The 16,406-nt window shown below is 37.3% G+C and overlaps 1 protein-coding gene across 1 annotated transcript in view; it reads right to left on the bottom strand.

The window, feature by feature from the left end:
- Nucleotides 1-14,240: 14,240 nt before the first annotated feature.
- LOC126260089 (NEDD8-conjugating enzyme Ubc12) overlaps nt 14,241-16,406 on the bottom strand; it is a 35,843-nt gene continuing 33,677 nt past the window's right edge. Inside the window, exons 3-4 of the mRNA XM_049957302.1 lie at nt 14,970-15,176; nt 14,241-14,889 (exon numbers count right to left, since the gene is read on the bottom strand). Of these exons, the coding sequence (XP_049813259.1) occupies nt 14,749-14,889; nt 14,970-15,176 (348 nt within the window). The 3' untranslated portion in view covers nt 14,241-14,748. The remainder of the gene's footprint in view (nt 14,890-14,969; nt 15,177-16,406) is intronic.

Genomic DNA, 16,406 nt, shown 5'->3' with positions numbered 1-16,406 from the left:
TGACGCAGCTATCCATGCTACTCTATCCTGTGCAAGCTTCTTCATCTCCCACTACCTACTGCAACCTACATCCTTCTGAATCTGCTTAGTGTACTCATCTCTTGGTCTCCCTCTACGATTTTTACCCTACACACTGCCCTCCAATGCTAAATTTGCGATCCCTTGATGCCTCAGAACATGTCCTACCAACCGATCCCTTCTTCTAGTCAAGTTGTGCCACAAGTTTCTCTTCTCCCCAATCCTATTCAATACCTCCTCATTAGTTACGTGATCTACCCACCTTATCTTCAGCATTCTTTTGTAGGACCACATTTCGAAAGCTTCTATTCTCTTCTTGTCCAAACTAGTTATCGTCCGTGTTTCACTTCCATACATGGCTACACTCCATACAAATACTTTCAGCAACGACTTCCTGACACTTAAATCTATACTCGATATTAACAAATTTCTCTTCTTCAGAAAAGCTTTCCTTGCCATTGCCAGTCTACATTTTATATCCTCTCTACTTCGACCATCATCAGTTATTTTGCTCCTTAAGTAGCAAAACTCCTTTACTACTTCAAGTGTCTCATTTCCTAATCTAATTCCCTCAGCATCACCCGATTTAATTTGACTACATTCCATTGTCCTCGTTTTGCTTTTGTTGATGTTCATCTTATATCCTCCTTTCAAGACACTGTCCATTCCGTTCAACTGCTCTTCCAAGTCCTTTGCTGTCTCTGACAGAATTACAATGTCATCGGCGAACCTCAAGGTTTTTACTTCTTCTCCATGAATTTTAATACCTACTCCGAATTTTTCTTTTGTTTCCTTTACTGCTTGCTCAATATACAGATTGAATAACATCGGGGTGAGGCTACAACCCTGTCTCACTCCTTTCCCAACCACTGCTTCCCTTTCATGCCCCTCGACTCTTTATAACTGCCATCTGGTTTCTGTACAAATTGTAAATAGCCTTTCGCTCCCTGCGTTTTACCCCTGCCACCTTTAGAATGTGAAAGCGAGTATTCCAGTCAACATTGTCAAAAGCTTTCTCTAAGTCTACAAATGCTAGAAACGTAGGTTTGCCTTTTCTTAATCTTTCTTCTAAGATAAGTCATAAGGTTAGTATTGCCCCACGTGTTCCAACATTTCTACGGAATCCAAACTAATCTTCCCCGAGGTCCGCTTCTACCAGTTTTTCCATTCGTCTGTAAAGAATTCGCGTTAGCTATGATTAAGTTATGCTCTGTGCAAAATTCTACAAGGCGGCTTCCTCTTTCATTTCTTCCCCCCAAATCCATTTTCATCTACTATGTTTCCTTCTCTCCCTTTTCCTACTGACGAATTCCAGTCACCCATGACTATTAAATTTTCGACTCCCTTCACTACCTGAATAATTTCTTTTATCTCGTCATACATTTCATCAATTTCTTCATCATCTGCAGAGCTAGTTGGCATATAAACTTGTACTACTGTAGTAGGCATGGGCTTTGTGTCTATCTTGGCCACAATAATGCGTTCACTATGCTGTTTGTAGTAGCTAACCCGCACTCCTATTTTTTTATTCATTATTAAACCTACTCCTGCATTACCTCTATTTGATTTTGTATTTATAACCCTGTAATCACCTGACCAAAAGTCTTGTTCCTCCTGCCACTGAACTTCACTAATTCCCACTATATCTAACTTTAACCTATCCATTTCCCTTTTTAAATTTTCTAACCTACCTGCCCTATTAAGGGATCTGACATTCCACACTCCGATCCGTAGATCGCCAGTTTTCTTTCTCCTGATAACGACGTCCTCTTGAGTAGTCCCCTCCCAGAGATCCGAATGGGGGACTATTTTATCTCCGGAATATTTTACCCAAGAGGACGCCATCATCATTTAATCATACAGTAAAGCATTTCTTAATCTTTCTTCTAAGACAAGTCATAAGGTTAGTATTGCCCCACGTGTTCCAACATTTCTACGGAATCCAAACTAATCTTCCCCGAGGTCCGCTTCTACCAGTTTTTCCATTCGTCTGTAAAGAATTCGCGTTAGTATTTTGCAGCTGTGACTTATTAAACTGATAGTTCGGTAATTTTCACATCTGTCAACACCTGCTTTCTAAGGGATTGGAATTATTATATTCTTCTTGAAGTCTGAGGGTATTTCACCTTTCTCATACATCTTGCTCACCAGATGGTAGAGTTTTGTCAGGACTGGCTCTCCCAAGGCTGTCAGTAGTTCTAATGGAATGTTGTCTACTCCCGGGGCCTTGTTTCGACTCAGGTCTTTCAGTGCTCTGTCAAACTCTTCATGTAGTATCGTATCTCCCATTTCATCTTCATCTACATCCTCTTCCATTTCCATAATATTGTCCTCAAGTACATCGCCCTTGTATAAACCCTCTATATACTCCTTCCACCTTTCTGCCTTCACAATCATATGTGAAATGAAAAGTAACACACAAACATTTCTCGCGAGTTACTGTTTAACCCGTAACTGGTACACCTATAAATTGTAACACATAAGGTACATCTGGGTCCTCGGGACCCACCCAAGTTTTGAGTATATTTTGGTAAAAAAAACACATTTAAATGAAATTTAAATATGAAACTTTTATTAATGTTTTGTTACTAATGTTTTAAAACCACATTCCTCATTTATGGTCATACCTTAAAGATGTTACAAAAAAGGACAATAAACTGCATAAAATACGAAATGTGAAAAATATACTTTTGGAAAGTCCTGCACATCAGTTACAAATAGTAAGATAGACAACTGAAACTTCACGTTTAAACACAAAATGTACTATGCTTCACAACAGTAAGCCAGAAGAAAAGTTCAAAATCAATATAAAAATTTCTGCAGGCACAACTTTTGGATAAATTTTAGTACATTTCTCAGCTAAATGACTATGTGATCTTTGAAAATAGCAGAAATTATGACAAAATATTAGGTTTCAATTATACAGCATCTTCACCAGTCCATTTCAGTTATTTCATTCATCCAGACTACCGAAACAGTTTGGACATAAAGCAGTGGAACATTCCAAACATAATGGTGTTCGACATCTGGCACACGCCCGGGATGCTTTCCTGTCTTTTTTAGATGGGCACACTGAGCATCTTTTCCTCTTCGATTTAGTAGCACCAGCTTCACTGTGAACCTGGGATGTTCCTGATGCCTTGGAGGGGGTCATGCCTAGAATATCACAAATGGAATTTCGGATATCTTTTCTCAAAAATGGAGAATCCAATCTTCTTTTCATACAATCACTTATGAGTTGTGTACCTAGTTCAATGAGGAATTCTCTGCGTGTCACATCATCAGTATCTTCTTTCCCATGGTACAAAACAAAAGCATTTACACCTGCTATATCTAGCATAGTGTAGAAGACTGCCATAGGCCACCGCCTTGTTCTTCTAGAAGTCGTGTAATTATGCGTCTTTTCGTCAAGTGCGTCAACTCCACCTTTTGTTTTATTGTAGTCATGGATTATTTCAGGCTTATTTTCCACCATACATTCTCCATGGTGCATTGTCGATATCAGGTTGACAACCTTGTTCTTTTTGGGGACGTGTGAAAGTATTGTTACAGAACCAGAGTATCCGTAGATTGAAGAAGACACATTTCTGCCCTTTGCTGTTGAAAAGCTTGGTGGTAGCTCAGCCTTGTTCTTTCTCATGGTGCCAATATAAGTCAAATTACAGTTCGACAACTCATTGACCAACTCCACACTTGAGAACCAGTTGTCCCCTGTCACATTTCTGTTACTTCCCTTGATTGGTTCAACCAACCGCATGACAACAGCTGTTGGTAAGAGGACACGGCGCGGGATGGCTACAGCTGATTTTCCCGAATATATCTCTGCATTCAAACAGTAGTGCATTTTGGCATCAGCTAGAATAAATATTTTTATACCGTATTTCCGTGGCTTGGATGGAATGTACATCCTAAATGGACATCTACCACGGAATCCTACAAGCATTTCGTCAACAGTGACGTACTCTCCGACTGAATAGTTTTCTTGACAAGCTTCTATCAATGAATTGAAGAGCCAAGAGATGTGGTACAGTTTATCTGTGAGTTTCCTTGCGTCACGGGTTGCTGCATCATCAAAACGAAGGCAACGTAATAAAAACAGCAAACGTTTCAAGGGCATAGTTGCCCTAAAAATTGGTCTACCAGTGCCGTTTGTAGCATATAAACCATTCAGATCTTCGTTGTTTGACTTGAAGGCTCCCCACAAATAACAAAGACCTATGACAGCTTTTATTTCAGTACTGTCTGTTAGATTTGAAAAAGAATTCTTTTTTGACTCAGGTGGCAATGACATAATCTTTTCATTGGTTCTGAGTACTACCTCTGCAATCATTTCTTTGCTGAAAAGTAGTTCCCAAAATGCTAGAGGGGTCTTTTCTGTTACCTGTCTAGCTGCATTACGTATGCCAGGAAAGTGAATTGGAGCAATGATGTTGGTTTGAGAGGTTCTTCCACGTATGCTGGGTGTTGTTGACCACTTGAATCTGTTTCTTCCATAGATATAATTAGTTCCAGATTGTTCGTTGTTACTGTCTCCATCATCACTTTCATCACTTCCAGTTTCATGTTCACTAATTTCATAGTCACTGTCGCTTCCACTTATGTCTTCAATATCACTGTCCAATGGTTCGTTCAGATTATCTGTAGTATCTTCCTCGCTCATTTTTCTGAAGCACTACACCGTAAATCCAAGATACCGGAAATAATGCCACGAAAAGAAAACTTTCACTAACGGTACACCTGGGTCCACGGGACCCGATCACCTTTATAGAAACAAAACTAACAAAGAAACGCCTGCAACAATGTTGTGGGCTGGTAGCCAGTTGATTGTTAGGAGAGTACAGGGAGAGGGAAGTCAGTGCTACCACACACATCACGGAGCTGGAAAAAAGAAATTTCGCTCGGGTCCCTGGGACCCAGGTGTACCAGTTACGGGTTAAATGCAGACTGTATTGCATGCTGTCTATTTCCTCTTTGCTATACAGCTCTTCTGATATGGATTATGGTGGTAAAAAAAGATCTCCACGTGCAGGTTAACACTAGAAAGTTTTCAAAATCCATACTCGGTTATGATGCGAATTAAGGCTGGACATATTTCAGTGACAGTCATTTCAAATTTAAATTCTTTCACTTTGCATGTAACTTATCGTAAATGATGTAAGAGTGGCACAGAACGATGAATTTTGGATTGTTGTTGAAAGGGGGCTGCAAACGCGGTAATATACAAGCGAAAGCGTGTTTTTCGAGCATATTTTGGCGGTGTCAACTTTGAAGAGCCACAGACGGCAAACCATAATTATGTTAAAATGTGCTTTGTACAGTTTAAAGATAACCCGCAAATATTCGCAAGAGACGTACGCTTTTATCTGCAACACAGTTATTACTGGGGATATCCGCCCTCGCGTAGACTTGTTACTATAAGTAGTGTTGTTTGCAAGTGAAAGCTGTGAGGATAATTAGCGCACAGATAAAAAGAAATTAAAATAGGCAGCATCTATAGTTTGCATGTTATGCTCGTTCTCTTCTATTCTCCTCCCTTCATTCCAGTATAAACGCTTGTTCAGAAGTATAAACGAATGGCAGTGAACATTGGCGAATTATCTATGAATACTCGTTTGCAGCAGTGTAAACGAGGTTTTACACTCGTTCCTTTCGTTCGCTCTAGTACATACCAGGATTTAGAGGGACCGGTGACCTAGCAGTTAGATGACGGCTATTATTCATTTATTTCACTGTTGCGATTTCAGCTCTAGAGCCATTTTCAAGTACCAAGGGAAAGGTCTTGTAAGGTAATGCTTCTTAAATTGTTTACCAAATGTTACCACACTATGCTTTGCATTTTGTTATCCATATGTTATATTGGTTTCAGTTTTCACATTGCACAAAAAAATGCCTCTACACCCAAAATTACGACAGTGAAGTGAATAAACAGTTTACAAAAGTTGAAATCGCAGCAAAGATTTAATTAAAAAATTATATGATATGATTCTTGTACAGGAAGGGCTGCCACGTTATATCGAATATAACATTGACAAAATTTAAATAGGATCGAATGCTTGTGGCTCTTTATTATTTCTTATTCGTAACTAATTTATTGATTTACCTGAATTTAAAATCCACTCGCGTAACCTTTCTTTATCTTTGACAGGAAATCTGAACATTTTTAGTTCAGGATTTGTTCGTCTACTCCTTCCACAGTTGATATACTCGTAGGTCCTCAGCATGGCGACTCGATCCACTACCACCGGTATGTCAGAAACAGCTGTACTTGACAGACGCCAAATAGTGGAAAGCTGCACGCGTTCGGCCGATGTTACCACATATTTCACAGAATGGAGTGCCATCTAGTGGTTGATTCCAGAAGTAAGGGTGTGACCATGGAGGTAAGAATACCTCCATGGGTGTGACGCTGTTGCCGCCTGGTGGCCGTTCCCTGACAAGGATTGCCTGCTAGACCAAGCGATTGGGCAATCTGTTTCTGACGTGATCTGGGATTGGGGGGGGGGGGAAATGGAACATTCTGTTTCATTTACTGATTTACCCTCATGCATTACTTCTAATGCTGTGGTTAAGCCTCGTGCAATACCGAACAGCATGTATAGTGTTTTACCTAAATTCAGTGACAATGTATTTTCAGAGAACCGGATATTAATTTCAGAAACATTATTTATATTTTCAAGTGTTGAAGTTAGTTAGGCTTGATTATAACACTTACTTGATCAGCAAAGAGAACTATTTATGCTTCTTAGATACACGATGGAAGATAATTTATACAAGTAAATAACAAGAACATGACTGGATCCAATATTGAAACCTATGGTACATCTGTAGAGATTATTCTTCATTCTAAAAACTGAGATTTATTGTGAACACACCCTGAGCTTCTTAATGCAACACACTGCACATTTTTAACTAAGCAGGATGAAAACATGTAACCAGCAGTATCTCTGTTGCCATAATATTTGAGATGCTCTAGATTACTCTGAACTACACAATGTGCTATTGACAAGTTGTGAGAGATATCAGTCTGCAATACTTTGCCATTTAAATTTTTTAATTGGAAACTACCATGTTCTGTGGAGAGATTTTATTGAAATATAAAATAAGTGTAAATATCTTTTTGCAAGAGTGGTGTGTTACAGTTCTTGCTTACACAATTTTTTCCAGTATCTTTGAGAAACAGGTTAACTAATCAGTATACAGTCATTATTAATATCTGTCTTACTACCTCACTTGTAAAGGGACCTAACAATAGCATATTTCAATCTGTCTCAAAATATTCCCTGTGATAGTGATGTATTGATTATGTGACTCAGTACATTGCACATGTGCGAAGAACAGGTTATTGTCAACTTCGTGTGAGGTTTTAGTTTTGAGGAGTTAACTATATTCTTAATTTCTCTGGCAAACAAAGCAGTGCTTATGATTTGCCTGTAAAAGGGATTGCCTCCTGCATGTACCCTATTGCTTTATCATTTGAACTGCCAATGCCAATCTTCACACCTACTCCAAGGAAGTGATTATAAAGTGTCAGTTGCCTGAATGCTAACATTTGTAATTCTACTATCTCCTGCTCTCTCTTTTGACTGTTTGGGAAATATAGACTTTTAGTTTACTCCCTGAATTACAGATTTTAGATATTGTATAGACTTTTCTTTTATCATTTCTCTTAGGAAAAGCAGTATTTCTTATAACATGTAGTCAGTACTATTACTCTGTCTGTTGTTATTTCAAAAATCTCCTTTTCCTTTCACGTGATTTTTATTCCCTTTGAAAATCAAGGATTTTCTGATGTCTTATTAGTGCCACAATTGTTTTCTTAGGAAAGCAGCTTGACAGACACCACTCTCTAAATACATTAAATTTGGAAATGACATGTCACACTGCACACATTCCTCCTATCAGTTTTCTGTAACTTGAAATTTTCTGTCTAGTCAAATGACTAAGCACTATGGGACTTAACATCTGAGGTCATCAGTGCCCTCTGCTGTCTAGTCAATTATTCTGTTTTTTCCTCGACACCACTTCACTGGAATTGGGTAAGCTATTTAGTACAGCTAGTTGTGCACCATAGACAGGCCATTCACCACTGGATTAACAAGGAATAACTTACTAGCTAAAGAAGACCTGTTTTGCATGGTTTTTATTTTTCATTTGTTTTCTGCAGACATTCCAGATAACTCGAGAACATAGTAAAAATGAACATTCACAAAGTCTTAGATATATTAGTACGTCACACTTAAAAAAATACTCAAATCCACTCAAGTATTTGACAATACACTAATATGAAATAAAGTACTCTGCCAATCACATCTTTATAGAACATTGAGAACATTCCGAAACATTCAGGAACTTTCTACAACATTCTAAAATGTAGAACATGTGAGAATATTTTAGAATATTCAAAAATATTTGTAAAAGCTCAACAACACAGATAAATCTCAAAGTTTTTCCCCTAAAATATGCACTGAAGCGAAAGAGGTGGAATATGTCTTGGTGAGCACCATATTTTGATAGTAAGCACTTAAAACACTCACATCTCCAGAAACACAACAGCGGAACCAAGCGTAGTACCCAACACAAAAACCAGTAGTTGGCAGTAGGTGGTTATATATATTAAAAGAATCAATGTTAAAATACAGAAATTATAAAACTACACTAAAATAATCATATTCTCAATACAACTGTATTTAATTTAGCGACAAAACTTTGCTTTTTTTCCTGATATTTCATAATTAACAGAATTGTCGTAATATTTGATTATCAACTACATATGCCCCCCATGAACCATGGACCTAGCCGTTGGTGGGGAGGCTTGCATGCCTCAACGATACAGATAGCCGTACCATAGGTGCAACCACAACGAAGGGGTATCTGTTGAGAGGCCAGACAAACGTCTGGTTCCTGAAGAGGGGCAGCAGCCTTTTCAGTAGTTGCAGGGGCAACAGTCTGGATGATTGACTGGTCTGGCCCTGTAAAATTAACCAAAATGGCCTTGCTGTTGTGGTACTGCGAACGGCTGAAAGCAAGGGGAAAATACAGCCGTAATTTTTCCCATAGCATGCAGCTTTACTGTATGATTAAATGATGATGGCGTCCTCTTGGGTAAAATATTCCGGAGGTAAAATAGTCCCCCATTCGATCTCTGAGCGGGGACTACTAAAGAGGATGTCGTTATCAGGAGAAAGAAAACTGGCGATCTACGGGTCGGAGCGTGGAATGTCAGATCCCTTAATCGGGCAGGTAGGTTAGAAAATTTAAAATGGGAAATGGATAGGTTAAAGTTAGATATAGTTGGAATTAGCGAAGTTTGGTGGCAGGAGGAACAATACTTTTGGTCAGGTGAATACAGGGTTATAAATACAAAATCAAATAGGGGTAATGCAGGAGTAGGTTTAATAATGAATAAGAAAATAGGAGTGCGGGTAAGCTACTACAAACAGCATAGTGAACGCATTATTGTGGCCAAGATAGACACTACTACAGTAGTACAAGTTTATATGCCAACTAGCTCTGCAGATGACGAAGAAAAGGGAGAGAAGGAAACATAGTAGGTCAATATGGATCGGGGCTAAGAAGTGAAAGAGGAAGCCGCCTGGTAGAAATTTGCACAGAGCATAACTTAACCATTGCTAACACTTGGTTCAAGAATCATGAAAGAAGGTTGTATACATGGAAGAGCCCTGGAGATACTAAAAGGTTTCAGATAGATCATATAATGGTAAGACAGAGATTTAGGAACCAGATTTTATATTTTAAGACATTTCCAGGGGCAGATGTGGACTCTGACCTCAATCAATGGTTATGAACTGTAGATTAAAACTGCAAAAAGGTGGGAATTTAAGGAGATGGGACCTGGATAAACTGAGAGAACCAGAGGTTGTACAGAGTTTCAGGGAGAGCATAAGAGAACAATTGACAGGAATGGGGGAAAGAAATACTGTAGAAGAAGAATGGGTAGCTTTGAGGAATGAAATAGTGAAGGCAGCAGAGGATCAAGTACGTAAAAAGACGAGAGGTAGTAGAAATCCTTGGGTAACAGAAGAGATACTGAATTTAATTGATGAAAGGAGAAAATACAAAAATGCAATAAGTGAAGCAGGCAAAAAAGAATACAAATGTCTCAAAAATGAGATTGACAGGAAGTGCAAAATGGCTAAGCAGGGATGGCTAGAGGACAAATGTAAGGATGTAGAGGCTTGTCTCACTAGGGTTAAGATAGATACTGCCTACAGGAAAATTAAAGAGACCTTTGGAGAAAAGAGAACCACTTGCATGGATATCAAGAGCTCAGATGGAAACCCAGTTCAAAGCAAAGAAGGGAAAGCAGAAAGGTGGAAGGAGTACATAAGGGGTCTATATAGGTGCAATGGTCTTGAGGACAATATTATGGAAATGGAAGATGAGGTAGATGAAGATGAAAGGGGAGATATGATACTGCGCCAAGATTTTGACGGAGCACTGAAAGACCTGAATCGAAACAAGGCCCCGGGAATAGACAATGTCCCATTAGAACTACTGGCAGCCTTGGGAGAGCCAGTCCTGACAAAATTCTACCATCTGGTGAGCAAGATATACGAGACAGGCGAAATACCCTCAGAGAGAGCGAAAGTCTATTTACAATTTGTACAGAAATCAGATGGCAGTTATAAGAGTCGAGGGTCATGAAAGGGAAGCAGTTATTGGGAAGGGAGTGAGAGGCCTGTAGCCTCTCCCCGATGTTATTCAGTCTGTATATTGACCAAGCAATAACGGAAACAAAAGAAAAATTCGGAGTAGGTATTAAAATCCATGGAGAAGAAATAAAAACTTTGAGGTTCGCCGATGACATTATAATTCTGTCAGAGACAGCAAAGGACTTGGAAGTGCAGTTGAACGGAATGGATAGTGTCCTGAAAGGAGGATATAAAATGAACATCAACAAAAGCAGAACGAGGATAATGGAATGTAGTCGAATTAAGTCAGGTGATGCTGAGGGAATTAGATTAGGAAATGAGACACTTAAAATATTAAAGGAGTTTTGCTATTTGGGGAGCAAAATAACTGATGATGGTCGAAGTAGAGAGGATATAAAATGTAGACTGGCAATGGCAAGGAAAGCTTTTCTGCAGAAGAGAAATTTGTTAACATCGAGTATTGATTTAAGTGTCAGGAAGTCGTTTCTGAAAGTATTTGTATGGAGTGTGGCCATGTATGCAAGTGGAACATTGACCATAAATAGTTTAGACAAAAAGAGAATAGAAGCTTTTGAAATGTGGTGCTACAGAAGAATGCTGAAGATTAGATGGGTAGATTACATAACTAATGATGAGGTATTGAACAGAATTGGGGAGAAGAGTTTGTGGCACAACTTGACTAGAAGAAGGGATCGGTTGGTAGGACATGTTCTGAGGCATCAAGGGATCACCAATTTAGTACTGGAGGGCAGCATGGAGGGTAAAAATCGTAGAGGGAGACCAAGAGATGAATACACTAAGCAGATTCAGAAGGATGTAGGCTGCAGTAGATACTGGGAGATGAAGAAGCTTACACAGGATAGAGTAGCATGGAGAGCTGCATCAAACCAGACTCAGGACTGAATACCACAACTACATATGCCATCCTGTTATTTGGTGAACAGATACATAAATTCTTTGGGTTTCCCTTCCCTAGACCAAGCTACATATAACTGAATGTGAGAAAAGCACAATTCTTCCAAATTCATATTACAATATCCCAAGTTTGTCTAAATGTTCATCTCACTGGAAATTGCAGTCTTTTGAACCAAAACGGCAGTTCAATAGATATAAGCAGGATTAATGCTGTTTTTCCTTTATCTTTTCTTGATACTATTTTGCTTCAATTGTATTGTCTGATAACTTCATGTCCAGTCCTTGTTTTGAATTTTTTAATTAATATCATCAAATATCTCATTTATTTCTGCTAAAATGGTTCGTTCAATTACTCAACTTGAATAACGTTAGGAAAAGCTTTAACTATTCATTCATTTGGACTGTTGACAATGTTACATAAATCATTTGTAAATTCAATTTGGCCATTTACACTATCAAGTGGGTGAGTGTCTTAACTAATTTTATAAGAGTTTTTCCGCAAAATGTTTCGTTTCTTCTTCATTGGAAAGTTGCACTCTCATTTGTTCTTAATTGAACTTTCCTCACTCACACCCAAAGAAATGATTTCTTCAAACATGAATTTATTTCATCTGCTGCAGTTTATTATGGAATAACTGGAAGCACTTGTCGAAGGTGTCCATTACTTCTGTTCAATATCTTTGTTTTTTAGTGCTCTAATATTCCAATACACAATAAAAATATCATTCAAAGAAGTTTCCTTTGGGCATGACATTTCATCTTTCTGGTCCTACTTTAATACCGTTTGTCTCAAAGAGGTATTTAACCTAAAACAAGCTTATTGCATATACCTGTAATCACAGCAATTCTATCATCTATAACTGGTTCATCTCCCTTATATTTTTATATTTCAGTTCAGCTATTGCATCTTTCCTCCTCATGTTAAGGGGCAGGCATGTCTTCCGTAGCCTCGTCTTCCAATAGCGGCAAGTGCCATGAGCCCCCCCAAAGTCAACAGCAATCTGCTTTAGTTCTTGGTTTACTCACCTAATGGGCTTGTTTATACAGGGTTAATTTTGTTTAAGCATGTCCCCAAACTACAAATACCTGGTTCTATTCATTCAGATGCTTACGCAGTATCTTAATATCCTCTACTACATGGTCAAAGCCAGCACTAGGTTTTACAATACTTATGACCTGGCTTCCCGTGCCCAGTTCTTTCTGCAAATGTTGGCTTCATCCCCATGATCGCTCCTCTCTTTTTTTACTCAGCTTAGTTTCTGACCAGTCTCTTAAATTCTCATTAATGGTCCTTTTGTGTCCTATTTCTTCTACAACTTACGAGGCTTCACCCCTTTAACAGATGACATACTGTTACCTGTTCTTTAGCTCAGCGGTCACATAACTGACTATCCAAATATTCTATTTTCATCCTTTCCTGTTACCTTTTCCCCACACCTCACTTCTCCCCCCCCCCTCCCCATCTCCCACCCCACTCTGTTTCATTTTTCGAGAACTCATTCTCTTCCGAAACAGAAAAAAAATCTTCTTCTCTTGTTCTGCAATCTTTATGAGAGAAACTGACATGGAATCATTTCTTCCATTTCACTACATTCATCTGAGCAAAACTACAAAACACAGTCCCCACCACACACTAACCCCAAACTTAATCAACTTCCGGTGACATGCACAGTTGCCAATAATGATCATACTTCTGTAAATAATTACACTGATGTGTGTTTTCACATATTGAAGAGCCATTACAGTTGCTTTATACTCACTGATACACAAACAAAAAAGGTCTACCAGTCACATCTTAACACTAGATAACCTATAATAAATTTAACAAAGCTAACCTATAATAAATTTAACAAAGCTAACCTATAATAAATTTAACAAAGATAACATATAATAAATTTAACAGATACCAAATGTGAATTAATCTCTGTACATAAAAACTAAGTACACAAAGTTAGCCATGTACGTGAAATTGAAATGCAAACAAATAAATAAATAAAGATGAAGTTACTCATAAATTTAAACCTGAGTGCATGATTTCCCATCTAACAAACTTTTCAATTTTAATGAACAATATGACAGGAAAACAAACTTCTGTATTATAAATTGGAACAGGTACAAACACATTTATATGCTGTGTAACAGAGAAAATTAAATGTTAAAACCCAATTGACAGCTAAACTTTACCAAGTAAATTGCACAAGCCAAAGTGATCTTGTATTCCAGAATGGGTATCACACTTACACTTTTAAAAAGAGAAATTTATACGATGATAATATATACCAGCCACTATGGCACCTGAAAGACATCTCAGTGGCATGGCTCCTCTCCACAATGTTTTACAGTAGCAGCATTTGAAGGAACTTACCTTTACATTCAGTATAAGGAAGAAAATTTATATTATGCTGGGATATGGATGTTGTGCAATAGTATACATTACTACAAATATGAGTTTGTATGATCCATTTATTTGCAGAAGGTGATTTTTTTTTTCCACACTAACAAAAACTGATGCAACACAATCTGATCAATGGTATCAAATATATTTTGCAATTCCTCACTGTCAGCCTATTATTTAGAAAGGAATTTACAGGACACTGTATAAATCAACTAATCTTCAAGAACAGTTACCAACTGTTTAATTTACACTTTTTGAGATATACTTTATTGAAATGAGTTCGAGCTTACATTTGTTCTATTTGGCAAAATGTTACAACAATGATTGTAATAAAGCTAAATTCCATTTCAATGCATTTTAAATGTGGGTTAAAAATCAATCTTTTATATGGCAAAAACAAAAACCTTTTTAAAAAATTGTGTGGACAAAATAATTCACAGAACAGATTTTATGGATAACACACACACACACACACACACACACACACACACACACACACATTACACCTCACTTTCAAAAATTTGGACTTGTTCCTGTCAGTGAATATGGTTATTTAACAAATGGAAGAAACTTCAGAGTTCGTACTGAAAGCTGGTTTAAATAAAAACTTTCTCAAGCAAGTGACCTGTCTGGCCGAAGCATTATAATGTGCTGGCTTAAATAATACTTTAATCAAACCCATGTTGCTAGACCATAGGTCACATCTTTCTTCAGAAAAAAAAAGTTGTGTGTTCCATTCACAGTTTTTCATTTCAAACACCTTTCAAAGTATACAGAACCAACATAACCACCTCTCATTGCTTTCTGCACATTCTGTTCAAAAATACGTCTGTTGTTTTGCAGCATTTCAGCAGCCTCTTTGTTAAGTGGGTCTTCTGGATTAGGCTCCTGCAAAGAGTTTTAAATTAATAATCTAATTTTGAAATATACTTAAAAATGTAATTCACCTATATCCAAATAATACTTACTAAAAACAAATACTGTAGTCCATAAACAATAGAATTAATAGTTAACACTGGCTTCCAATCTTCTCGCAAAATGTTAAGGCAAACATTCCCTTCCAAGTCAATGTTCGGATGATATACTGGAGTTTCACACTTCACTTTAGGTGGCTCATGAGGATAGTTAGGACCTACTTTAAAGCTAAATACAAATTTTCCTCCCCGATAGAAGCCCTGGAAATAACAACAATAAATGCAACAACAATAGTCATCATATACTTTAAAATTATTAAACCAAAAGTTCAAGGCAAATTACACAGGCACAAAGAAATAAAAAGAGGCACAATATATAAGACCTAAAATATTGTATGGTAAGGTGTGTAGGGACTTCAGAAATTAAGTGACATACGTAGCCCCATGCTAAGACAATTGCACAACAAGCGTAGTACACTGTCATATAAGAGTGTGTCTGTTCTGGATTTCTTGCAGGCACAGTTAGGCTGTGGTGTGGATAACAGTTACGTCACAGTGTGGGAGTGAAATGGTGTGGTAACTGACATCGTACTCCAAAGTTCAATTAATGAGACAGTATGATTCTTATATGTAAAACATCTAAATTTCACAATTCTATTGGTATATGGGCAAAATCAAATTTTGTGTCCAGCACAGCGAGATGGTGCCAACAATTTGACCCAGGTTGCAACAGACATCGGTGATGTTGATCCATAATACTGTTAAGATCTTGCACCATGCAATTCCATCCTATTTTGGAAGAAATTTTTATTATGACTATACGGCTTCTTTGTTTTTATTTATTTAATTTACCAGACCAGTATCAAGCAAATGCTCATGATCAGCAGTCATATAGCAGATACATAGAAATGATACAGAATAAATGGTATGGGCTTTATGTTATGGGTGTTGGAATGTTTTTATAATTACATGTATATGTTTGCACTGTTCAGTACGTACTTATAAAGAATTTATGCTTTCTAGCACACACTCATATGCTTATAAATGAGGCAAATCATGCTTTCAAATATACGTGGCATATTTTGTTGTCAAAGATGCCAAAAATGTCAAAGGTATCATTTCTTGCATATTTTACCTTTGGTTTTTGTAATATGTGTAATCTCTATATTGCTCTCATCCAATGTTAAAAATGTGCTTAATATAAAAGTACAATGTGTAAATAATAATAGCACAAAGTTCATTATGTTTCATTTATATATATATATATATATATATATATATATATATATATATATATATATATATATATATATATATATATATATCAAGTGGCAAGAGAAATAGAGAGATCACACACACTAAAAAAACACAAGAAGTGATATCTGGCATTTTGAACAACAAAATATATCGCAGAAACCTGAAAGCATGATTTGCTTCATTTATAATCATATGGGACTACCTAGAAAATATATAAATTTAATAGAATATTTG

This window comes from Schistocerca nitens, chromosome 5, assembly GCF_023898315.1.
Source record: "Schistocerca nitens isolate TAMUIC-IGC-003100 chromosome 5, iqSchNite1.1, whole genome shotgun sequence".
NCBI lineage: Eukaryota > Metazoa > Arthropoda > Insecta > Orthoptera > Acrididae > Schistocerca > Schistocerca nitens.
Note: the sequence above shows the minus strand (reverse complement) of the source record. Positions and strands in the feature narration are given on the sequence as shown.